The sequence below is a fragment of the Pavona decussata genome, unplaced genomic scaffold (assembly GCF_977016875.1).
Source record: "Pavona decussata unplaced genomic scaffold, jaPavDecu1.1 SCAFFOLD_51, whole genome shotgun sequence".
Classification (NCBI taxonomy): Eukaryota; Metazoa; Cnidaria; class Anthozoa; order Scleractinia; family Agariciidae; genus Pavona; species Pavona decussata.
Genome location: NW_028145473.1, coordinates 2,310,001 through 2,336,026, shown reverse-complemented (window position 1 = coordinate 2,336,026; position 26,026 = coordinate 2,310,001). Strand labels below are relative to the sequence as shown.

The 26,026-nt window shown below is 39.0% G+C and overlaps 2 protein-coding genes across 7 annotated transcripts in view; one reads left to right on the top strand and one right to left on the bottom strand.

Annotated features, from left to right (window-relative positions):
- The window catches only part of LOC146481053 (phospholipid-transporting ATPase ABCA3-like), a 64,070-nt gene extending 38,555 nt beyond the window's left edge, over positions 1 to 25,515 (top strand). For 3 of the 4 annotated variants that reach the window (XM_085108720.1, XM_085108719.1, XM_085108721.1), the window contains 23 exons: positions 1,776 to 1,970; positions 2,584 to 2,672; positions 4,178 to 4,379; positions 6,744 to 6,872; positions 7,912 to 8,028; positions 10,383 to 10,553; positions 11,318 to 11,428; positions 12,460 to 12,554; positions 13,545 to 13,604; positions 14,317 to 14,440; positions 14,920 to 14,991; positions 15,720 to 15,812; positions 16,424 to 16,511; positions 17,861 to 17,964; positions 18,277 to 18,306; positions 18,702 to 18,859; positions 19,091 to 19,157; positions 20,041 to 20,144; positions 20,680 to 20,772; positions 21,313 to 21,404; positions 22,250 to 22,425; positions 23,128 to 23,253; positions 23,638 to 25,515. In XM_085108720.1, the coding sequence (XP_084964846.1) occupies positions 1,776 to 1,970; positions 2,584 to 2,672; positions 4,178 to 4,379; positions 6,744 to 6,872; positions 7,912 to 8,028; positions 10,383 to 10,553; positions 11,318 to 11,428; positions 12,460 to 12,554; positions 13,545 to 13,604; positions 14,317 to 14,440; positions 14,920 to 14,991; positions 15,720 to 15,812; positions 16,424 to 16,511; positions 17,861 to 17,964; positions 18,277 to 18,306; positions 18,702 to 18,859; positions 19,091 to 19,157; positions 20,041 to 20,144; positions 20,680 to 20,772; positions 21,313 to 21,404; positions 22,250 to 22,425; positions 23,128 to 23,253; positions 23,638 to 23,724 (2,583 nt within the window). In that variant the 3' untranslated portion in view covers positions 23,725 to 25,515. Of the gene's footprint in view, positions 1 to 1,775; positions 1,971 to 2,583; positions 2,673 to 4,177; positions 4,380 to 6,743; positions 6,873 to 7,911; positions 8,029 to 10,382; positions 10,554 to 11,317; positions 11,429 to 12,459; positions 12,555 to 13,544; positions 13,605 to 14,316; positions 14,441 to 14,919; positions 14,992 to 15,719; positions 15,813 to 16,423; positions 16,512 to 17,860; positions 17,965 to 18,276; positions 18,307 to 18,701; positions 18,860 to 19,090; positions 19,158 to 20,040; positions 20,145 to 20,679; positions 20,773 to 21,312; positions 21,405 to 22,249; positions 22,426 to 23,127; positions 23,254 to 23,637 lie in introns of those variants that run through there. The other variant, XM_085108722.1, reaches the window with a different exon arrangement.
- LOC146481049 (uncharacterized) overlaps positions 1 to 26,026 on the bottom strand; it is a 418,045-nt gene that overhangs the window by 308,724 nt on the left and 83,295 nt on the right. The window lies entirely within an intron of this gene.

The following is a 26,026-nucleotide window of genomic DNA, read 5'->3' as shown; positions in this document are numbered from 1 at the left end:
TCACTAATTCACGTGTACGACAGAAGAAACAAGCTGCAAGCCGCTCAGGCGATAAGATGTTCTTTTTTAAGCAGGAGAATTCGGCGACTCCAATCCAGTTGCACTTCAAAGAACTGTGTGATGGTTTTTATCCCTACACTTGGGTTTCCGGGCCAGAGATGAGGTTGATGAGGACGATTGACTTGATGCTGCTCCCTTTAAAGTTGAATATGATTTTCACAGCAATCTTTTCTTGATCCGTACTTTGTGATGCGCTAGTAAATTTTCTGGGATCGACGAAACCCTCTGTGAGTTTCAAAAACAAACCGCAGCTGTTAATTTTCGTCAAATTCCGCTACAAATTGTTCTTGAAGTATTTTCTATAATCAACATGATTACATGTTAACGTTCAGTAAATTTGTTTTCAAACTCGTGATACCATAGCTTGTGCTTTCTGGGTTGCTCGCGTCATCAAAAACACGTCACGACGGAAACCCTTTGAATTCAAGTGACCTAAAGTGCGTTTTTATAAACAAACAAGTTTGATCCAGGGCCATATAATAAACTACTAACTAAGCTAGCTTTCCACGACCTTGGGCCAATATTCCCCAGTGCGTGGCCCTCGCACTCGGTTAGTAAGAGGTCACTATTCAACAGCATATTGCGCACTTCGTGGTATACGATCTGTTAAAGCTTACAATCTTCATATCTTTAAAGGTTTGCAATACAACAAAGGAAAAATTAAATGTATCGAGGAAACCCTAAACAGGAACTACTTCCCTAACTGTTGATTAACCTAGTCCAAAATTAACAGTCGAATGTTTACTGTTCGTTCCGCGATTGGGAAAAGTCAAACCGAAAGCAACTATAAGCTGCTCACTGCAATTCTCGCGCTTGCTGCCATTTAAAGGGGAAGTATCACGAAAATATGATGTCATTTCAAAACCCAAAAATGTTTGTCTGACAACAGAAACAAAAAATAATTGCCTAGTTTTGTTATAAATTATCACTCCAGTGCAATAAAACTATCGATTAGTGCCTCTGGCCAGAGATAGAGTAGGTCGGAATGGGTTGAAACTTGAAAAATATTAGGCTAACGTTTTTCAAGTTTTCGTATTTTTGTTTCCAAAATGCGCTAGAACAGAGTACGAGTTGTTCCTGTCAAGAACTGAGTTAATTTCTCTCCTCTCGTTGTTCTGGAATTGGTTTGTAGCAAAGCGAAGGTCTTATCTCACCATTTTTAACAAAAGAGGTCAAAAATCCCATGATACTTCCCCTTAAAACAACATTCTTTGTACTTTGGTGTGTTTTTTGTTTGTATCTGCCATCATTTGTTTCAGTGACTGCTCTTTAATACGTTGGTTTTACGCGCTCGATTCTTAAAGAGTCATCAATGGGTTTCAGGTGTTCATTCAGTTACCACCGAATAAGCTTTAAATATAACAGACACAATGACATTCATGGCGTGATCATCGGGCAAACTGCTTTTTGCAACTTAACAGAAAAACTGAATGAACAAAGCTGCACTCTGTCAACTTCCCTTTAACAGCTTAAATCAAATCTCATACCCAAAGTCTTCAGGCTTTTTTCAGCAGGTGGGCGCCAGGAGAGACTGTGGGGACTTCAAAAAAATTTTAATTTTTTGATTGGCTGTTCCGTAAGGGTGTCCATTGTTTTACCGAGGAAATCCTGCGGTAATAAAATTCAAAGTCCTCAGAGTCTCTCCTGGGGACTAACCGCTGGCCAAAGAGCCTGAGGACTCTGGGTATGAGATTGGCTTAAATCTTATCTCACAGGAAGCGAAAAGACACCTAAAGGATGTTAAGGTAGACTTAAAGGATATTGCGTCTGATGTGAACACCATTGAGACTGGTAACAAAGGCAACGATATCTTGGTGAAGGGGAAACATTTCAAATATGAAGATGAGAGTCAGGTGGACGCTTGCTGCAACTATAACTTTCTCATCCTGAATGCCAAGTGTCAGAAAGCTGTAAGTTGCTTATTGCTGATAAATATAGCAAGTTACATTTATTCCCGATTTGTGTATTTTTCTGATATAAGTAGCATGCTTAACTTAATAACACGTTTCATGGTTTAACAGCAAATACATCAACTCGGATGCAAAACGAATTTCTGTTTATAACAGAATCCTTTTTTTTTATAGCTGGAGCAGCCTAATTGGTTGAAATATTGCTGTACTACAGTGGCCTTTTATAACAAACTGCAAAGTGAAAAGCGTCAACTCAATTGCTTTGTTCTAGACTTCTGTTCAGACGAAGTCTCGTTCACACTCACTCTCGTTGTGCTTAAGTTTCTTGCACTTATACTTTGAGTTCAAGTTTTTTAAATCCAAGTACCTGACTGCACACTCTACGTAGCCAAGACCATTGCTGTTGTCCTTTTACGGTCAAGTGAAAACCAGGTTGCTCGTTTAAGGCCGCATTGAACGTCCTAGCTGCCAAAATCTTTTTTAATACACACATGTAATGCATTCCCCAGGCTTTACTTGTTCATTAAGCCATGGCATACCAAAGCAAAATATTATGTATTTTATTTGTTAATTATTGGAAGTTGCAACGTTAGTCTTTTTCTTTTAAATCTAGTTCCGGGACAAGCAACTCACCGTTGATAGATGCAAAAGCAACAAAAACTTTGGCTACACTCACTGTTCAAATTGCCTTAGTGATGACCGGTAAATATCGTAAAATTTATTCAGTTGCGTTCTTCCTATTGGGATCGTTCTCCTCCCCCTTCCCCCAACATGTTTATTCCTGGTCATGATATGTGTTACACGGCGCTGTAATTGGGCTCCAAAGATTTCTTATGGTATTTTAAAACCAACGGTTAGTTTTCGGAGATCAACTCACTGGAAGCGAAAATTACCCTCTTCGGGCGGTATCTTGGAAGTCCTGCACGGTAGCCACGCAAAACCATCAAATGGATCCGCAGATCTCAGTTGAGGTCACAAGTTGTATCGCTGTGCTTTAAAGATTCCAATTTCTCCTTCGGTAACTTTTACTAGTGCTGTACTCATTGTGAAAAGGGTAATCTACCAATCCGAAAATAATAATTTAGTCAGAAAGAAATTGGTGTGAGGTATAAAGCGATGGCCATTGACCGTCTTGTATCTTGAAATTGATGAAGTTGATGAAGTATGGCCCCTTCATGTGGGAACTTAAACAGCGCTATCACTGATAAACTGTGGAGCAATAAAATATAATAATTGACGTGTTTGGGAGCTGTTCGAAGGGTCTCAAGTGTTCAATGCTTAAGATGCCAGGAAGAAGAGGGAAGAAGGTGCTGACGAATATGAAGAAGGCTGTCATCACCAATAGCCTAAACATTGTCTGAACTCTTAAAATAGTTATCATAGTGGTACTGGAGGCTAATTCGCACATTTTCATCACATATCTACATGCATAAAATCTGTTCAAAAAATTACTTAAACTTCATCAAATTTTCACATCTAACATGTTATTGCTATAGTTTTTTTTTTTATATTTTCCCGAAAGAATGAAAGGAATTCCTGAGATTTGATCTGCTAATGGGCGTGGTCGAAACCTTGCCATTTGGTATATCTCTATGAAACTCAAAGAAAATGTCCTGCATTTGATGTGTAATGTTAAGTACGTCAGAGAAAACTCAAACGGAAAAAAATATGTCTTCAAAGGGTGATCTGAATTAAGGGTAATATTAATATTCTTACCTTTATTTTTACCTTATTACTCTTTTTATAACTATATGCATATATTTTAGATGTAGAAGGCTACGCGTTGCCCTACCACATTTCACAACGAACGGCAAACGAAAGTTTGAAGCCGCTTTTATAATAGCACGTTTTATTTAAGTGTCAAAGTATCTAGCACTGCTGTGGTAATTGTGGGCATTAAATCACTAAAAGAAATGCTGTTTACAAACTGAACATACTGTAACATTTGTTAAAAAATCTTGTGAAAAACTTGTGGGAGGCAGACCGATTGGCTATTTGCACAGATTTTGGTTCGTTGGTGTTGCAAACCAGCGGGCCAACGTCAAAGAAATTCAAGTAGTCGCAGCAGAACTTGAACGGGGACCTCAAGGGTTACAAATTCGACGCCCAAAGCACGAGGGTACTGGGATGCACCTTTGTTCGGTTTTCGTTTGCTTTTCTTGTGTTCCTTCTTTTTGTAATTTTCATGCATGACCTCTTTCTTTTAGCTCTTATGATGGCGGCTACTTTAGTTGTACACAAATCTCCCTTCAGGAAACAAATCTGAACGAATCGAGTACGTTTTACACCGAATATGTCTTGGAGAACAGCAATGCTGCAGATTATTTCAACAAGCACGTCGTGGGGTTCACCTTTGCTACAAAGACAAGTGAACCCAAGCTTGCTGCTACAGTGTGGTACAGCGATATGGTAAGTTTGACTACTTTTTTTGCTGTTCCGAGGGAAGCTAAATAAGGAAGATTGCCTTACACTTCAAGTGTACATAAAGATAAATTCAACGTTAACAGCTCCACATTTTTTGTGTGTATTCACTCATTTCGTTTTTGGCGTTGTATCCCATTTGTCTGCGGAGAACCCACTATTGTGAGCAGTTTTTAATGATTCAGAGTTCGTGTCCAGTTAAAAAGGTGGTCGTCAGGTCATTCATTTTTTCAATTGTAACACAAAACGTGGGAGAGGATGAAGAAATATGGGCTGACCCAGCGTTTTGCAGCTCATTTAACACGGGCAAGTTTGTCCGCGGTTGAAAAACCAATGCCATTGTTTTAATTCGTGGGCTTCCTTTCGATTGACACTTTAAAGGGTTATTTTTCAACTTTCTTGAGCGAAAACATGTGCACTGTCTCACGAACAGACAGACAGCGCTCCACCCTACAACCATGTCTTATTCCAAATTTGAAAAACATATAGGTACCACACAGGATTTACCATATACGATTTTGCTTCATGAATAAAAAGTCTTTAAATCTTTAGAGGTTAGCCCATGTATTCCTCACGGAATCGAGTACACTGATAATATTTCTTTTCAAAATACCATCGCTAATACATCTTTGCCTTCAGGTGGTATTAAAGTAAGGAAGCATTTCATTAAATGAATCGTGACGTTTTTGGTTCCAATACGTGATCGGCCATACCTAGATTGTAAAATAATAATAATAACTTTATTAACGTGTCAAGAAATGTAGCTGAGGGGAGAAGTCCCCTCTACTAATAGTGGACACCTAACTAAATTCTAAAAATTCTAAAAAATTATAAAAATGAATTAAAAATTTACATCTTAAACCATATTAATAAAATTTCATACATCAATCGCAAAAAAATCATGTAAACCCTAATCATTCTCGGCATAGGTTGCAGCCTCGACAGTTACTGACATTTTCTGCTAGGGCCGTAAGGTCCTGATTACGTATGACTCTTTTAAATTGCTTCAGAGAGGGTTGATATCTTATTCTAGGAGTGAGATCATTCCACAGTTTAGGCCCTAGGTAACGAAGTGAGTGTTTTCCATATGTCACCGAAGAGAATCGAGGTTGAACAAATTCTCGCTTTCTTAAGTAATACGAACCACTGTCTAATTGGAAAAGATTACAAAGTCTCTGTGGCAGCAATTCATGCTTAATCTTATACATGAAGATGGCAATGTCCTGTAATCGTCTGTTGTATAACGATGGTATGTCTGCTTTTGCCAGTAGTTTCTCGTAGCTGGAATGTTTGTCCTTAAAAACTGCCCTGAGTCCTCTTTCTTGTATGCGTTCAAGCTTTCTCCTATCGCTTGCCTTGCAGAAGTGCCAGGTGAGGTGGCAATAAGTAAGGTGTGGTAAGATAGCAGCTTTATAAAGCTGCAGCTTGGCTTCTGTTGGTATCAGGTTTTTCAGTCTCATAAGGACCCCAATCCTTTGGCTTGCTTTTTTACACACGTTATTAATATGATGGTTAAAGTTCAGTTTACTATCTATCGTCACTCCTAAAAGATTCAGCTTCTCTGTCGACTCGATTTCGCTGCCTTGAATACTCATGGTCGGATTTGTTAATTCTCTTTTGTTCTGCATATTCATGGTTCTATATTTACTATAGTTACCCTTTAGCATGTTGTCTTCATACCAATTAGACGCTTTTTCTGCATTCCTGCTAAGTGATGACTTTACGTTTGCGAGATCCGTTCCTGCTTCGTAAATCTGATGGTCATCTGCATACATAGAAAGGTTCAAATTAATTTCATAGGCCAGGTCGTTCTGGAAGATGTTCCAAAGAAGTGGTCCTAACCCAGATCCTTGTGGGCATCCTCTGTTTACCACTTACCAAGAACTTGCTAGTGGTCCCAGTCTAATTCTGTTTTGTCGGTTGGAGAGATAAGAGCGTAGAAGATTTACGGTGTTTTCTGCAAAACCATAGGCTCTTAATTTGTTAAGCATGAGTGGTGGGTGAAGTGAGTCAAATGCCTTTGACATATCCGTAGATAGTATAGCTACACACTGGTGCCCGTCCCTTGCAAGTTTCCATTGCTCCACCAGTGAGACAAGGGTTGTCTCACAGCTATGAGATTTGCGGTAGGCGACTATCTTTACAAAGTTTGAAGGCAGCTGTTGTGTATGGATATTTAATCGTCCTTTAGTATCAACTGGTAAAGTGATCTTCTACTGCAATTAACACATTCAGCACCATTGTCCGTAATAGTAATGTAGTTTCACTCACCAGCAACAAAAGAAATGCCTAAACCCAAGACTAAAACTGAAGCAAGCGATCACGAGTGATTTTCTGTTCTGACATTTCCAGGCCTATCACACACAAGCAGACTCCCTGAATGCTCTGTCAAATTTCTTACTGGCCTACTGGAAAAAGGACTCGACGTATAGTATAGAGACCATTAATTATCCGCTGCCATTGACTTCGAAACAACAACAGGTGAGTCTTAAGTAGGGAACACACCTTCTGAGGTCAGTTGTATTTTTCAGTACTGATCAGTACTTTCCAAGAAAATTAAACACGAATCGCATCGCTATATAAGGTAAACCAGGAGATCAACTGCCACTTATTTGCTAGAAATAGATCCAAGTTTCAGACGAATTGAGTTTTATGATAATCGCCATTACCATGGCAACTCAATGACGTCATTGTTCTTTATCAACAGTCAATTTTCTTGAAATGAAGAGGGTTTTTTTCCGAAACTTTCCAAGTTACTGATAGTTCAGGTACTTTTCTTTGTGTTGAGTGAGGTAAAAAATATTCCACGAGTGTTTTTGAGAAATTTTTGCCTAACATTTGTGAGACAAATAAAAAATAATCTAAACTTACTTTTGGCGGGCTTATCAGAGACAAATTTTGACCTTGTATTAATTTTTCCATGTGATTTCTAAAGAAAGGTGAGCTTAAAGGGGAAGTATCATGGGGTTTTTGATATCTTTTGTTAAAAATGATGAAATAAGACCTTCAATCACCTGCCAAATAATTCTAGAATGACGAGAGGAACGAAATCAACTCAATTCTTGAAAGAAACAACTTGTGATCTGTCCTAGCGTATTTTGGAAACAAAAATGCGAGAACTTGAAAAACATTAGCCTAATATTTTTAAAGTTTCAATCCAAACTGGCCTACCCTGTCTCTGGCCAGAGGCACTAATCGACAGTTTTATTGCACTGGGGTGATAATTTTTAACAAACTTGACAATTATTTCGTTGTTTCTGCTGACAGTCAAACATTTTTGGGTTTTAAAATAACAGCAAATTTTCGTGATACTTCCCCTTTAAACAAGGAATGGATTTTGTCCTTTTGTCCAAACTTTGCTACTTTTTAAAGTCAAAGCCAATAGTAAGAGTTACTGGCTTGTGAATTTTTTTAGCACTCTGTTTCTTTGTCGCTAACCACTACACCACCGCACTACCAAAAATTTTAGTTGGGCCAGTATTAAAGCAACTGATTGAATTTTTGTTTTTGTCTGTTACAGGACCAGTTTTCTTTGGCTGGTACAAGCTCATTCCTGTTGGCCCTAATGTTAGTTTTTGCAGTTGCTTTTCTTGCCGCCAGTTTTGTTCCGTTTTTGGTCAAGGAAAAGAGCTCAAAGGTTCGTAGATGTTTGCTGTGCGATTTATTTATTTAGTCTGCAGTACAAAGTAGTTCGTAAAATTTGCTTTAGTAAATGCGTGTTCTGATTGGCTGATATATGTGTTTTTGTCTAATACAGATCGTTGGTCAATGTAGTACATTGTTCAAGGGAGCTAGACCTCCTAATACAGGCCAATTTTTGGGCGGTTTATGACTATCCAAGAAAGCATATCAAGCAAGGGACATCGGAATCCAAAAAGTAAACTGGGAATAACCCCGCATATTTGAGAGAACCAGAGCAACAATAATGCAAAAAAGCTTTAAGGTTACCGGATACCTTCGCGGGTGTCCTACGCGAAAAAAAATATTTGCGCGCTGGCTTAAATGCAACAACCATAAACTATATATCAGTACAAAGCTAATGAAATGTACTATCCGGCAAAAATTATTTCGCTTTGATTTTTTCTAGCCGTAAGGAGAGTGTGTCCCAAAAGCCCAAAACGACTGATGTCTCTTTAAGCGAATTTATCGGGTATGGAATTCGACCGCAGAATCAAAACCACTGCATCATGTCAATCACAAGGCATTAATCTTCAAAACTTTGTGAGGCTTTTTCGATATTCCGGTTGGTTGCTACGCAATTTTACTGTCAATTTTGATGATCAAAATTTCACCGGTACGTTTTACGACGAAGGCCATTGCGGGAGATCAATTTTACAAAACAAAAATTCCTTTCAAAGTTTTTTTGCTCGGTGTCTTAGGAATCTTCGAACCAAATTGCAAGGCAATCCGTCAAATCCTTGTACCCTATAAATTGCTTTAAAGAGGGCACACTCATGTAAAAACGAAGTAGGTTTTTTTCGCTTCTGAAGGTTTACAAACATTTCACGCCCTTGCTGCGCCATACTTCAACAATGTGGATGCCGCCGACGTCGAAAGCCAAGAGAATTACAGGAGACCTACTGCTGAGTCCCCTGAGATTACTGGTGTCGCGCCGGAAAATAGTTGAGTGCGTGACTGCAGTTCTATTACCAATCAGAATTTTTCGGATTTCCTTGCGAAATGCCCGGCAGAAAAAATTCTTTTAAGAAAAGGAAAACTGCAGTGGCCTCGACAGTGAGCCCCATCGATCCGAAAGAACAGCTGCAGGCAGAAATGCGGTCACTGGGTTACGTTGAAGGACTATTTATATATACCATTATCCATGCGAATAAATTGCCGTCGCAAGCTTGCAGTTCAATATCCGAGTTTTTCTGCTTTGCAGGTTTGATGGAGATATTTTCACCCGCAATCTGGAGGCCAGCGTTGAGCGCAATATGTGGGAAGGTAAAGGGCCTCAAAGAACTCGATATATCGATTATTGTACCTGGTCTTATGCGCTACGTGCTTTTGCGGCTTCGGGAAGAGTTTTTCCACTGGTTTTTTGCCATCCTTCATCGGAAACTTTCTTCTTCTTTTTCTTAGGACCAGTTTTCTTCTTAGTTTTTAACCACGGACTCTTCTCTTTCTTATTATTCGCCATACACGATACGCAAAACGAACACCAGCGAAAACTTGGTGTGAATAAATCACAAGTTACAAACGTAAACAAAAGGAAGAGAGGCGACATAAAATGAACGACTCCGGATGTTTTACCGCGAAAAACATTACGGGAAGCCCTGACGCTGACACATTTTAATTGCCTTATAGCACTCTGGCGAGTGATAGAATTTCATTTGAAGAAACGTCCTTGTTGATAATTCGCGCACGCCTCAAGATTTGTTATATTTTTTTTTGGAAAGGAAACGAGGCTAGTAATGTTTAATTTGGCCTCAATTTTTTTTGGCAAAAAAACGACTCTCGAAGGTATCCGGTAACCTTAAAATATACAAAAAATGAATAGCATTTTCTCCCAAATTGAAAGTTAATTATCCCCCCCCCCCCCCCCCCGCTTTCCCAGTCTCTTTTTAGATCTGATTTTGCCGCAGTCAGAAACAACGCAATCGTCCTTAAGAAACCCAAGTTTCTCGGACCATTCCGTTATTCGCAGTGGCAAAAGGCGTCACCGTCCCTTAAAAGGGAACACTTTCGGAGTTATGGAAACAGAAAAAGACGTTTTAGAAACACGGGCCTGAAGCTGCTGTTTCGAGTTAAAATTTGGCGACTCAGTGACAGAACGAAGTAAAATTTACATAAAACAGGCAATGTCTTCTATAAATGTGAAAGATGTGGGCAATTTCTCTTGGTATTTTTGCGAAATTCACCTTTCATTATTTTGTCATTAATTAAATGGAACCTGTGTGAAACGTTCTGTAAAATAACCTGAAGTACAAGTTGTGTCATCTTTACCTTGTAATGGACCATGTTTCCTTGGTTAATATATCTTTTTTATAGGCGAAGCATCTTCAGTTTGTGAGTGGTGTGGACGCTGTTGTTTTCTGGCTGGCTACGTATTCGTGGGACTTCATCAACTACTTGTTTCCCATGCTGGGAATCATGATCATGTTTGCAGCATTTCAAGTAGATTCGCTGAAGGGTGACCTGGGTGCCGTTTTTTTATTGTTGGTAATTATTTTACTTTGATGTTTGTGACATGAATCTAGTTTAATGGCTTAGCTACCACGAATCTTCTATGGTACAGTATCCGAACAGGTAATCTAAAGCTCACAGGTTCTGCTACTGTTGGGAGAACTCGGATTTGCTTGTTTTGTTTTGTTTTTTTTTTTTTTTGTTTTTCCTACTATGGCTCCGTCACCGATGAAAAAAAACTGTGATTTATTCACCACAAAATTACATTTCTTTCACATATTGCCACTATTTGTTTTCCTGAAATGGATCTTGGACTTATTTATGATGTGATTGTGTGAAAAACGATTATTCTTTAGGAGTCAACCTTAGAAAGATTTACTTGGTTGTGTAAACTTTCGAAAAATGTTATTTATTTTTTTGTTTACGGCCAAATAGTGTTTTTACAGCGTAATGCCCCAAGGCATCAAGTGACGAGGATACTTCACAGGAGATTTCGTCGTTCCTTTTTTAGAAGTTTTCCCTTTATAATTCTCCATGCTTAAAAAGGCTAACATAAAAAAACCTGGTGATACTATCAAATATTGGAGATGGGTTTAGTGTTAGGAATACAGTTAGAATTGAGACTACAGGTACGATTGGGTTATTTAAATAAACTGGGTGAAAGTGGGACTCTAAATTCAATTGCCAGGGAAGACTTATTAGAGTGTATTTGACTTTATGTAAACAAATAATACCGAATGAAAGTCCTGTAGTCATACCAGCACAAGACTAAGACACTGAATTGTCTTTACTATCCTTAGCTGCTCCTGGGACTATGTATGCTTCCGTTTGTGTACTTGGTGTCGTTCATATTCAAGGGCCCACTTGTAGCTTATGCCTCCACAGTCTTTATCCTGTCTGTCGTGAGTCTGGTAAGATGAATCATCCTTTTCTAGAGAATTTATGAAATTGTATTATACACTACAAGCATTTGCAAGTAGAGTTGGGATAGGCGTGATAAAGTTCATCAATAACATTGAAAGGGAAAAGGTTGGGGAGGGGAATTAGAATAGCGGGGAATCTATGTGTGTTTTCAACGAAATCACGTAATATTGAGAAAATTGGTTTAGATTGCTGTTTGCCTATCGACTTTGTTTTGCAGCTGCTTTCAGCTTGTCATGATTCTCCTTGCAGCATACCTGTTAGGGCATCCAGCTACAACTTCTTTCCCAACGTCTTTCTGGGTTTAAAGAGGAAAGATGTTGGGAATGTTGCTTATCCTACTGCTGTGTAGCAACCTGCGTGGCAGTTGAAAGAGAGGAAAGGCGAATCTGGCGTACGAGTTAAGCGAGGGCGGGAAAACGAAGTGCCTGGTGGAAGCATGTTCTTTTCGCCAATCTATCCCTTAATTAATATCCTAGTGATGACGTGAGAAACGTCTTTGTGTTAAATAGCATCCAAACAAACCCTTGTCTATTTTGCGTGGGAAGTTCGTGAGTGCATGATTCCTGCTCTCATACAGTATTTCTTTTTATCAGAAGTACGGAAAAACAAAAGTGATATTTGGATTCGACCGGTTTTGTAAACACTAAAAGCGACCACCTTTTGAAGAAAGAGCATAGTTCTAACAACCAGTTCACAATTCATCACGTGGGAAACAAATCATTGGCATTGTGAGGGCTGAACGCTTCAAGAATGTTGCGGGAATTACCTTAATTGATTCTCTGGGTTCTTCACAACTTGCGTGCGATGTCCCTGCCGAGCTTCCTAATTAAAAAAAAAAAAAAAAAAAAAAAAAAAAAAAAACACATTTCTTTGTACTCCTTGCATTTTCGTTACCCAGTTTCTGCACTCGATACACTGGCTTCCTGCCAACATTTTGCTGGCCACTCTTCAGGGTGAAATTCTAACTCATGCCGATACGAATGTTGTAATGTTGATTATTTTTCTTTTTGTCTTCCAGGCATTGCTCATTACGCAGTATACATTGAGTACTGCACAAGAGGACAGTAAGGCGGATATTGTTCACTATATTAGCTTATTCTTCCCAACGTATTCGTAAGTGTTACTGGCTTATTTAATTCCTCCCTATGAATTGGTAACGTAACATATGAAACACAAGGAAGAGTGTTTCGTCCAATTTCCAGACGCCAAGAACTGGGTTGTAAAAACGAGGTGCTGCCGAGTTTTTTTGTAACTAACTTCGGTCAATCACTCTTTCAAGTGTTTGATACAGTTTCTTGAACAGTTAATAATTTTTGGAAAATTTCAAAATAAGAGTTTACCAAATTTCGTGTTAATTGAGATCACATTTCCAAGCTTCTTTCACGGTACTGATCTCCCTGGTTAGGGCAAAATTTGGGCAGTCTTTTGTGCAGACGGATATGCAGTGACAGTTGCAACAAGGGGGATACCAGGCAACAATATTGCAATTATCTGCAACATGAAATTACTGAGACACATCCAAACCAGTTACTCGCACTCAAAATCCGTACCATACTAACTATCAATAATCTAAGAATAGGGAGTGCGTTCGATGATATCGATCCCAGGCTCTCTCTCCTTTGTAGTGATGATGTCATCCGCCCCTGCAAAATTTGTGGGGGATACCAGATACGTGTCCCGTTATCCATTCATTCGTCGATCGACTGTCCCATACAATCTCGACTGCAATCTGTGTTAGGACTGCGTTCTTTCTACGTCGAATGCAACAACATGACGGTAGCCTTTACCTAATTAATGCAACACGAAGACCTGTAAAAACCAATATTTCTGAAAATGAAATCAGCATTCATACTCCTAGCGGAATCAGCGGATGCTTTTCATTCAACTTTTTCTGTTCTTTTCTTTTTTTAAGTTATCATGTTTTCACTAATAGTGTAGCTCCTTCATATGATACATACTGAGTACAGTGGAGATTTCCTTGACTCTCTTGTAACGTCGTTACGTTCACTTGTCCAATTTACCTTTTCCACTTTGGTAATAAAGCCAGTTTATCTAGTTGTGAAATGCTTGACGAGTTGGTATTGTTGTTCTTTTTGTTTACAGCCTGGCCGCCAGTGTCATGGACATCAGTCAAACCAATTTTCTTGAGAAAATCTGCCAGGAGTAAGTGATGTACAGTTATCTAACAAATACCTAAAACAAGATAGCACAAGAAATTCCGTTTTAAGAGGGACAGCAGCATATCGTTCGTTTCAAGCCTTTTGGGTGTAAATTTTTTGTTCTCTCATTTGGTTCACTTGAGCATCTAGGAAAATGAGTTTCCTTTCAGATGTCGTTAAACTCAAATTCCACCTTCCTGCTGCCAGATTGCGCATATCAGACAATAGTTACTGCTCTGTTGTTTTTCGGAGGTATTTGCCTCACATATCATCCTCGGAAACCCAGCAGCAGTCAGTCGGAGCGCGGGGCAAAGGCACGACAAAAGAAGAAAGTTATTGAAACCTTTCGTTGCGCCGTTTTGCCCGCCTCCCGACTGACTGCTGCTGGGTCTTCGAGGATGCTTACATACATGACATCATGTATTTAGTTGTTTTGATCTAAACTCAATTATATCGAGCAGGGAGATATTAGGCAAGCTCTCTCTCTCTCTCCCCTCTTGTTGTTGTTGTTGTTGTTGTTGTTGTTCTTCTTCTTCTTCTTCTTCTTCTTCTTGCTGCTGTTGTTGTTTTTGTCCTTCTTGTTCTTCTAGCTGTTGTTGTTGTTGTTCTTCCTCTTCTACAAATCTATTCGACTTGATTGTGATTGAGGTTTTATTGCTAACACGAAAGATGTTTTTTACAGAATGTTAACTTCGTTCTTTTTGTTACTATTCTAGGCGCTCCTCTAACTGCCCACCAACCAAGGACGCTCTTGATTGGGACCGTCCGGGGGTGGGACAGACAGCACTCTACATGTTCCTTGAAGCTGTTGTATTGTTTGCAGTTATCATTCTCATTGAGGTACACATTGTATTCAGACTGTATTAAGTCTGTTGGGTCTGTTATCCGTATTGGTGTTGTATTAATAATGCTGGTATATTTGGTTTCCTTTCTTGTGTGTGTTGTTGTCCAGGACATAATTAAGGAGTATTTTCCTGTTGATGACACTAGGAGAAAGAGTTTGATGTTTAAGTGACGGTTTGTTTTTCTTGCTGTTAGTCAGTCAGTTGGTAAGTTGGTGGTTTGTTTGCTTGTTGGTTGCTTGTTGGTTGTTTGAACATTTATCACTTTCCATAATGTACTGCTGTCGTATATTAATTTCCGAGACCTTTCTGCGATGAATTGAAATTGCGAACAGCGAAAAAAAATGGGTTCCATTATCTATACACCCTAACGAGTACAACTGCCCTTTTAAAGAAGTCGGTACTTGCATAAAATATCATGTTCTCTTTGCTCTCCCTTAATGTATCCTTTGTTACTTTTTGGAATGTGTTCGATAGATGAATTGTTTCGTGCGAGCAAAAGTAAAGACGTCTTCGGAGACATTTGCAAGCCACAGGAAGGAGACAGAGGTAGAACATTTAGTTTTGTATGCATGCAGATAATGAAACTTTAATTTGATTGGCTGTTAAATATCATATTGCCCCTTCCCCCCCCCCCTCTCTCTGTCTCTCTTTCTCTCTCTCTCTTCCCCCCCCCCCCCCCCCGCTCTCTCTCTCTCTTGGCCTCAACAACTCTTTCGTTAATACTTTTCCGCTCATGCTGGCTTGGGTTTCTCACATTTGCCAAGAACATTTTGGTCCCGAAACCTATATTACGTCCACAATGCTTATTACCAGAAATTCGATTCATAAGCAAAAGGGTTTTAAAAATGCAGGATTAAGAAATCAAATAGGAAATGGTTATGAAAAATAGCTTTGGGGTCCGAACTCTTTGGCTTTATGAAAAACAGGCCTACGATCGTTCAGAGAAGTGTGAAGTTTTCCCAGGTCGAGACCCTTGAATGTTTCTTACCTTTCAGGAAGAGATCATTGACTGCATTTCAACTTCTGTCCCTTTGTTTGTCGTTTGTCAACCTTTCAAAGATGGTCAATCAAAGAATTTCAGTGGGGTTTGCTATTTCGTTGTCAGAAGTAGGAAAGGCGAAGTTTTAGCCGCGCAGAGGTTTTCTTTCGACAGAAACTGCACGTGCAAACATACAATGTACAGTTAACATTTGAAATTTCAGGACAGTTTTGAATTGGGAGAGGAGGTTTCTGTTGATTCATATCAATATGCTGTTGTTGGGTACTTTTATTAGGATGAAGACGTGTTTAATGAGCGCATGCGTATAGCTAATCAGCGTGACAGTGAGGCTCAGGCTGAAGCGGTGGTCCTGAAAGATTTAACAAAGGTTAGTTGGTCAACTCTCCTTGTGAAAGATCCCTTCCTTCCCTTTTTTTGTGTTTGAATAATGGTAAATATAAAGCAAACTTTCTAAAGTCGCTTCACTTTCTTTATCAGCCGACACCATTTCATGCCCTTGAAGTAAAGTAACGTGAAAAGTGCACCGGATTCAGTGAAATGAAACAGGTTGTTAGCATTTACGTCCATAGAACCTCGATTGGAAATGTCTATTGTCAAGGAACGCGTTCGATTTCAAATTAAGGTTGACTCGTCAAAGGACCCCAAGTGGCCTGGAACTGGTAGCAGTTGGGACCCGACTAAGTCGTCCGAAATTATTCCAAGGGAACGGAGTAAAATAGCGAGCTCCATTTACCTTGCGACTAGAATTTCCCGATTTTCTTTGGCAGTCTTTAAACTATGATCATACTGAATAAAAGGATTCGTCAAATGCATGAAAGTTGTGTAAAATAGGGACTAGTTTAGTTTCCTGATACATTTTTGAGTATTGTTTCAACGTTCACATACACCAACTTGAGTTTGCCAAAACTAGTTTGCAAAAGTTGCATTTAGATTTACTGTCGTTTAGTTATTCCCCTGTTTTTTTTTTTTTTTTTTCAGGTGTACCGTGGTGCTCCTGTTGCTGCAGTTGATCACCTTCATCTGGGCATTCCTCGTGGGGAGTGTTTTGGGCTTCTGGGTATCAACGGTACGTCAACTGATGCCATCCACATTCTGTTTAGCACCATATTTGAGTATTGGTTGAGTGCAGTGAATAATTTATATGAAAATGTCACATTTTAAACCTACTTGTTCTTGCTTTTAACTTCCTTGAGAGAACAAAGTTCACTAGAAATTGTTAAAGAACTTTAAAATTACGTCTAACGTTGGCGTGTAACGGAATTCCGGTATATGGGCATTGTGCTAGACGAGGCCTTGACCTTTAGCGCCCATGCTAAGTATCTTATCAGTATGGCAGGGAAACGTCCAGGCATACTGAATCGAGTCAGAAACAACATTAGTATGCACACTGCAAACGTCATATACAAGTCCTCCATTTTACCGGTCCTCGACTATTGTGATCTAGTCTGGGGCTGTTGTGGCCGGGTTAATGCAGATCATTTAGACAGGCGAACATCAAGTAGTGACGAAGCAATAAAATAACTTCGCTATGACCCTCTTGAGTTACGGCGCAAGAAGCATGTGTCGAAATTGGTAAAGCATTGCCTTCAGGGGCGTTCTCCTCAATTTTTTAATAGGTATTTCACTTTTAACGGGTATATTATAGCTAGGACGACACGGCAAAGCCATCATCATATATGTCCCTAGTGTTAAGTTGGAATGCAGCAAGAAGTCGTTTTATTACCATGGCTGTATTGTATATAATTGTAATTTGTGAATTAGACTATTATTATTATTTAATTTTGTTGTTGTTGTTTTTGTTTTTCTCTGCGTATAATTTTAGTCATACGTCATGCCTTCTAATTTCCTAACAATGGCGTAGATCATTGGCAAACTGACTTGTCTGGCCTGCCACCCAAACAACTGACAAGGACCAGTATTTAACTCATTTTACCATAACTTGCAAGGGCCGACTTTTTATTTATTGACAATACCAACAACTTCATTTATTCTTAAATCCCTTTAACATTATCCTTTCATTTAGTGTCCAACGTCAAATGATAATTTTACTTGCTCGGTACAGGAAAAGAAAAGAAAACAAACAATACAGGCACAACTATTGGCGGAGCCATCTCCTAGCAGCAGCCAGTAGGAGACATGTCATGATCTCTTTATTTGAATAGGGTAGCACCTTCAGCTAACTTACAATGAAATTACTGTTATCAACGGAGGCCCTATATACAAATAATATCATATGCTAAAATTTCAATCAACTATTACTAGTCCTTCAAACTAATGGATTCTCTTATTGAACTGGCCAATCTTGACGGCCATTTCTGATAGATATTCCTTTGTTTAAGATTAACATGTAATGTCGCCATCATGTTAGTTTACATATATTTAATAACCGACCAAATTTCTCCCCAAATGGGACAGGTGCTGGCAAGACCACAACATTCAGCATGTTAACAGGAGATCTGGGTATTACTGATGGGACTGCTTTCTTAGATGGATTTAACATCCAGACCAATCTGAAAGAGGTATGCTGTCGCATTTACAGGATTACTCATTTCTATAGCTACCACTTTTTTGACATACTGGGAATCCAAATAAAATACTACGCTGGGAAGCTTCGTTAATTGTCATGTTCCTCCATTCCTTATTAATCCGTCGTTTAATGCAGTCATGGTTTACTCTGTCAAGGTCATATTTTAACTGTAGTAAGGTGTACCATGGGGGAAAGATTGGAAGCAAAGCAGGCTTGACATTCGTTTCGTTTGTTGTCGCAACTCTTCAAGTTCATGTTTATCGCTCGTTGCTTGACCATTTTCTTTCTTTCTTTTTACCCGCAGGTTCAACAAAGAATTGGCTATTGTCCTCAGGTAATAGCTGGGTAAAATTCCTTATAAGACATTGTTCTATTCCGCATCTGTAAAGGTACAACTCCGAAGAACAAGAAAAACACAAGAGACATAATAAGTCAGAGGTTGTATACTAACAACGCAAATAAAGAAAAACCAAGCTGTCGGCAAACTCAGTAGTTTGAGAAAGGCATTGAAATGGTACTGAGGATACGCGTTATTATTGTTGTTTTTATTCATTGATTTAGTTTCCTTTTTCTTGCGTGAATTTCGATCCAGGTAACTGTCCATCTCACATTAACTATATAACTATAGAGAAGAGAATCTCAAAACCTCCATGATGGTTGTTTGTCTCTATAAGTCCTGCAAAGGTCATCCAGTTTAGGATGTGTTATTGTGAATTTATATTTTAACAGTTTGATGCTTTGATTGAACTTTTAACTGGCCGTGAGATGCTTACAATGTATGCTCGGCTTCGTGGAGTTCCTGACAACAACATCAAAGACGTTGTATCGCACGCCGTTCAGATTCTACACCTTGAAAAGTGGGCAGATTCTCTTTGTGGAAACTACAGGTACGGTACAGATGCCTTCGTTTTAACCCATGGTCATCCGCCTTCGCCGTCGTTTTTTCTACTTTGTTTTTTGGTTTCCCCTTTATCCGTGTCAATGTTTCTTATCATGGTATAAAGCTCTTCAGGTCGCAATTTTATACGTTGCACAGCTATTACGTTAAGGTGAATTTTACATTTTTTAAAATAGTAATTGTTGATGTGTCTATTTCTTTTTTCACTTGTTTTGTTTAGTGGCGGCAACAGAAGAAAACTGAGCACAGCGATTGCTTTAGTTGGAAATCCACCCATTGTGTTTCTGGTAAGTCTGTACAACATTAAATTTTAGAAATCTATACTTTAAACATCATGGCTAGCACATTAAATCTCCCGGAAATACAGAAAGATTAATTCGACATATTCGCCCTAAATACGAGAAAGAATTTTCTGTTTCTGTTTTGGCATAAGAGGATAGCAGGTATTAGTATGTATGAAATAATTCAAGGAATGAACAGATGGGTTTCCGTCAGGCTAAGGTTTAAAGCTGCAAGCCATTGTTGAGTTTGTAGGAATCACACGAAAGTAGCCTCAATGATCTATCTGCGCTCGCGCCCCTACCAGTCTTCACGGTTTTGTTTTTCCTGTTTAAGCAATATTAAAGAAACTCTGTCACAGTGATATTGATTGTGTTCTTTTCAGCGATTTGGATGACACAGCGATAGGACTTGTAAATGCTGACCACTAGTTTTAAGTTGCAACCCGTTTCAATCCTGACCATCTGCAGCTAGACACTTAAAAACAAATAGTTTTAGTCATCTTGTAACTTTTAACAAAATGGACTAGTACTCTTTGCATGGTAAAAGGCTAACGTTTTGAAAGTGTTCCAAACTGCTGTGATAGTCCCTATAAATGGCCCCCCATAGAATGCGGTTGTCGGTGAGCATGTTAGCCCTTGCTGCAATCCAGTTAACGCCATAGTTACAAGACTGAGATTAGAGGTGTTAAAAGGCCTTAAGGTGTCAGTGAAAGTTTCTTTCAAATAGCAAGAACGTCCAGATGGAAGGAAGTATGCTAAATTACCATAAAACAAAGAAAACGTGCTCCAGTTTGAGATAGCACGATGCTCTTTGTAGTAGTGGTCTGGAATGCACATGTCTCACTCATCTATCTTGTGTATCTAATCTGAGTTGTTACATTTGTTCTAGGATGAGCCCACCACTGGCATGGACCCAGTTGCTCGCCGCTTCCTTTGGAACACATTGATGGGTGTAATGAGAGGAGGCCGCTCTATTGTGCTTACGTCACACAGGTAAGCAACATGGCATACTCCGACATGTGCTTCCAAAACGTTACAATGAAAGCTTAAACGGAGGTAAAGAATGCTCACCATTTACACCGAAAACACGAATTTCCAGTTAGAAAATCAAATGTTACGCGTCGTCCCATTGACTGATCGTGTTGGGCTTTCCATTTTTCCTTTTTTTTTTTTTCGCATTAAATTTCCAACTAGGTGGTTTGTGTCAATGGTAAGAGCTTAGAGCACCTGGAAATGTTCCTGAAAATTGATGTTTAAACCACAGGAACTACTTATTTTTTGTTTGATTTGTTTTCAATCTGTTAATCATCTTCGTTCCGGTATAGCCCATTTGTTAGTCCTTTGGCATTTGTCTTACTCCCCATCCCAACCCGTGAAGAGACCCTCATAACCCCTATTAGTCAAAGTGAGAACTAGCTGTACACTCTTTCTTCATAGTGTTATTGCTAAGCTGATTAATAGTACTGAATTACGAATTTATCCTTTTTTTGAGATAAGGTAAGCTTTTCTTTATTTAAATTCGAATTAGCATGGAAGAGTGCGAGGCTTTGTGTACAAGACTGGCTATCATGGTGAATGGACAGTTTAAATGCTTAGGATCCATTCAACATCTCAAGAGCAGGTAAGACAGGCTCAGTGTGACGGCTTTTTTGTTCACATGAGTGAAGCGCATGCCAGTTTTGGCAATCTCGAAATCTAGTCACACAGGATATTTAAAATGGCCATAATGCCCCGTTCATTTCTTAACTTCAATTTGAACTTACAGGGAGGAAGCCTGAGGTACGCATCAAATACCTTACCGCTAATCAAGTTTTCACACAATTAGCTTTTGGGTTGGTTTCTGTTTTCTGGCAGAAATGATACATTTAGTGTTTACCTTGCTGGGGTTAATCTGAGCTACATTCTACGTAGCAGTATCGCTTTGAACATTGCTATCTTGTAATGATAACTGTGTACCTGTTCTCATAGGTAAGGGTCAAAAGTAATTAGCTTTTGTGTCACCATGACGTTCGTCTGCCTACTTCTCCAGAATCATTCATCTGGATTCTTTTCTTTTTCCAGCCTGATGTGAGCACGGCTCATAATAAGGATAAATATGAAAGAAAGCGAGTATTTAACAAAAAGCACATGCACATTGAGATTTCATCATATTGTTTGACAGATTTGGAACCGGCTACACACTGATGGTCAAGGTTGGTACCAGTCAACCTGCAGCTTTGCCCATGAATCCTGTGGACTCTGCTGTTTCTGAAGGTGATGCCTGAATATGTGTGTTCTATATAAGCTACGTTAACTCACGGCACTGTGAATCTCTCCTAACCTAATCACCAACATTCTTGACGAGGCTTAGAAGTAATGAAGGAATGAAAAGCAAAAAGGATTGCGGGTTTAAAAGCCAGGCGGCATTTGATGTGCTATTGGTTTTCAAAGCCATGCACGACGAAAACAATGTTAACAGGAAGCGAGAAAGTATTGTAGCCGTGGTTTGCCTGCGGGTTGTAAAGAACAACAAACTCTTACACTTCGGACGATGCCAAAGCGAGATCGTAAAGGGTCTTGAGCGCAGAATTTCTGGGCCACAAATGGCAACAGAAGCTGAATGTTTTCTTTAAACACATTCCGACCCTGTCAAATTGGTAATGGTAACCGGACACCAAAACAGGGACCCTCCTTTTCTTGGTGAGAAGCTAACACCAGCTAAAAAAGGGAATATTGAACTTCTGGCAGCCGTCCGTAACTCACAAACGACTGTGTTGCCAAAGATAAGCCTGAGAGTGAAGTCTTCACTAGTCTGGCACCTCATATTTGTAACTAGATGTACTGCAACTTAGTTCTCATTCTGTGAAGTATCTTTCTCAGCATTTGGTTCTTTTTTGTCCTTGGAATTGTCGGCTACTTTTCCTCAACAGGATACAAATCCTCGACGTTCCTGTTGTTTTCGGAATTTTCACCTCCTTTTGTGCGTTTTTTTTTCTGTTTTGTTGTTTTGAAGTAATTTTGTCTATTGTTCGCTGTGAAATTAAGTTACGTTTATTTCCTGCAATTATTTTCAGTGAGTGGGAAAAGATTTTTGAAATGCCTTTTGTTGTTTTTTTCAGTATACACTGCTCCCATCCCCAGTACCCCTGGTCATATTCCAGGTCAGCCCCAGGTTATAGCCATAAATCCCGACCAGCAGCTCAGTCCTGATCGCGTAGGAATGGACGCTGTTAATAATGTCATGCAGTTTGTTAGCAGTTCCTTTGGCAGAGCGAGGCTCGTGGACAGTCACAGCGTAAGTGGCTTAAATGAAAAAAATTCACGTGTATTTTACAGAATTTTTATTTTGCTTATTCAAGTCTTATGTTTTCTCTTATGAAAACCGAAAAAAATTTCCCTGTGAATTGAAAAAATATATATGAAACATGAAATTCCAATTCCGCTGGGATACAATTCCGTGCAATATGGCAGACTGAAGATGGTATAGCAGTGGCGTCAGTTCAGGATCGCTACTTTCGCGGTTTCTCTATTCCTCTGTTGTTTCATTATGTGCATTCAAATTCCCTGCCATGATTTTGTCCCCACAGTTTTTTCCTCTGCACATAGAAAACAAATGAGGAACAGACAAACCGCGAAACAAGCGATCCTGTATCGACGTCAGATCCCTACTATCCTCAGTCTCCCTTTTTATGCGGTATTGCATCCCAACCGGAAGTGAAATTTTACTTTTCTTTCATCTGAAACCCGAGGAAGAAACACTGATAGATATTTAGTTTTCGATTTTCATACGAGAACATCATGACGATTTGATCCAGCAAATGAAAACAATTCTGTCAGATGAACTTTAATACTTTTGTTCATGTTTCTTTTCTTAAATACTTAAAGAAATATATCGTACTTCAACCCCTGCAGGATTTAGCATTTAGGTAAACCATTTCGTTGAATTTTGCACTCTTGAGGTGAAGGTTTAATCAATCATGGTATGGATTGCTTTTAGGGAATCCTCCATTACCAGATAGACACTGAAGGTTTGAGCTGGTCCTACATCTTTGGTCAGCTGGAGAGAAACAGAGCTGCCCTGAACATTGTGGACTACAGCATTAGTCAAACCACACTGGAACAAGTAAGACTGTTTGATATTTAGATTTGGTACCGCGAATTCACACGCACATGAGCAGCCTAAGGTGACAACCTTTAGTTGGCAAGCGTGGCAAAGAACTTATTGCGACAGAGAGAATTTTCTCCAACCCCGCGATCGATCGTTTTCATCAGTTTTTGATCTTTGCCAGCCTCATATGATGAGTGATATCTGACGTTTGAAGGTTTGTAAACATGTATTGTTTACTTGGTATGAAGGCTTCGCTTGGAAAGTTTTGGTGTAGTTAACTAGCTGTAATTAACTGTAATTACGCCCCAAATTAGTTCGATGCGCAGGATATAGATGTTATGTTTCGCAATGATTTAGGAAAGAAAATATGTATAAGTGTTCCTCTTGTTCATTTTTCAGGTTTTCATTAACTTTGCTAGAGAGCAACACACTGATGATCGCACATTGGTGAAGAAGAAGTGCTTGTGCTTCTCCTGCTGTGGATGAAAATAATATAAGATGGGTTGTTAGTATAAGACAGTGTAATGGTAATTTAAACTTTCAATTTTATTGCTGTTTTTCTCAACTTTTTTACAAAGTAATTTAAGTTTTACAGAGAATGTTATTTAGCAGCGCATAAAATTAACGTTTACAAGACTCCATTACACACCGTAGTTAAAAACTGGTTGAAGATAAACAACCGTTTAAACTAATATCAGCATATCCCCGCCTTGCAAACAACCCATTAATAGTGTCTTTTATTTTCTGGTCACAACCTGTCACAGGTTGTTTTCACCAGTAATTTTTCTTCGTCTGATTAGTTTAAATTGATCACGTAATGTGATGTGATGTGATGGTGATAGGCCGTCTATCCGGTGCGATAATGCCCGGACTGGATTGCCTCTTGTCCGTCAAAAACCTCGCATTTAGGTTTCAAGTTCATTGTCAGGTCGCTTCCATAATATCTAGATCTTGTGTGTTCATTTGTCTTTTTTATTTCCACCTTTCGCCTTTAATGTCAAATTGGAACGTTTTGTCCGAAGGGAAATTTAGTAGTGAACAATAGAAGAAGTGACAATTAATTAATTAATCAATCAATCAATCAATCAATCAATCAATCATTGTTTATTTTAAAAATATATCATAAGTAGTGGCTTGCCTGCCCCGCAAAAAGCTACAGCTAATCGAGATGGGGCAGGATGAACACAAGAAAAATGACGTATTCAAACTGCGGTTTACATAGTAATACAGATTTAAAATATTTCAGAATAATTGACTCACTGATTCTAAAAGGGCAAGCCGCGATTTAAGAGTACAATGATTTTAAAGTTGAAAACAATAAATGAAAAATACAAACTACTAAGACTTTAAGCTTTACATACGAATACAGATTTAAGGTATTTCACATTAATAGTCCAATACTAAAAGAAGAACCCGTTATGTATAATTACAATCATTTAAAGTGTGAAGAAAAAAAAATGTTACTAACAAGTATAATTATTTAGCTAGTCCAACGTCTTTAATTATGAAAGGTATTTGAGTATAATCATCTTCTTTTTCCAAGAAATCAAAAAGCAATTGAAGAAGGCTTTTTTTGAATTTTTTCTTAGGCAGAACTGTTATATAGCGTGACATCTCGTACAACCGTTTTACACCAAGTCGAGAGAAGTGAGTGTTTCTGTCATGGGCTGTCGGTCTGATAGTTACCTCTTGGAAATTGATGTTCTTTAAACTAGCATTTAAGCCTCAACACATTGCTTGTCGGCCTAATTACCGTGGAAGAATTATTCGCCGATAGTCCTTCGAATGCAACGCTATTGTTTAAAAAGCTTGTGGGTAGCGTGGCCAATCAGCAAAAAGAATGGGCCCTTTGCTAACGGTCACATGGTACGAAATCCACCATACTGCATGGGACGCAAGCTACGCACTGGGACATCCAAAACAAAGAAAATTAAAAATTTGACTGGATGAAGTCGCTTTGTTTTAAATGTCCTAGTGCGTAGCTTGACCGTTAGCTGCAAAGGGTCCATTCGTGATACAACGCTCGTAGATTGAACTTTAAATGAACATAATTTCAGTAAGGCTTATAGCATTTTTTACGTTTTTAAAACGTGCTAGAAATTTTAGTTTATGAAGGTAAAATTGCGTGATTGTTGGTCTCTCCGTGACTAAGTGAACTTTCCATAATGATAAGATGTCCGTCTTGTGTTTCGTAGTTTGTGTAAGGAAAGGTTCCATCTTGTAGAAGTATTTTATACATGTAGAATGAATGTTTACCTGGGTCTATTGAACTAGCCATATTCGACAATTTCATATCATTTTCTCTTTTGTTTGACGCCCGCTTAGCTGATTACCTTTTAAATTTACCGCCGGCGGCGTAGTCAAGGTCCCGGATATGTCGTTGCATTCTGGGCGATGTACGGGCAACAAACAATCGCAACTTGCAATGCAACATTGTTGCGCGACAAATGTTGCCCGTATTACTTGGCCTTTAATTCATTTAAAAAAAAGTTGAGTAATTAATTTATCTCTAGTGAATATAGTTGCCTATTGTTTCCCTGTGTTTCCTTTATCCAGTGGATAAGTCACTATCCAGCGGTGCAAATGTATACCAAACAATATGCGTCTACCCTATATACAAATTATTAGGCTACAGGGAAATTCTTGCACACATTTATTTGCCGCATAGCGACCTATCCAGTGGATAAAATTATCCGCTTTTTGAACAACCGGGACCAGTTCTATCAAGCGCGCAGAGACGATTGAAACGGGAAATGCTTTTTAATGGTGATTTCCCTGTTTAGGGCCA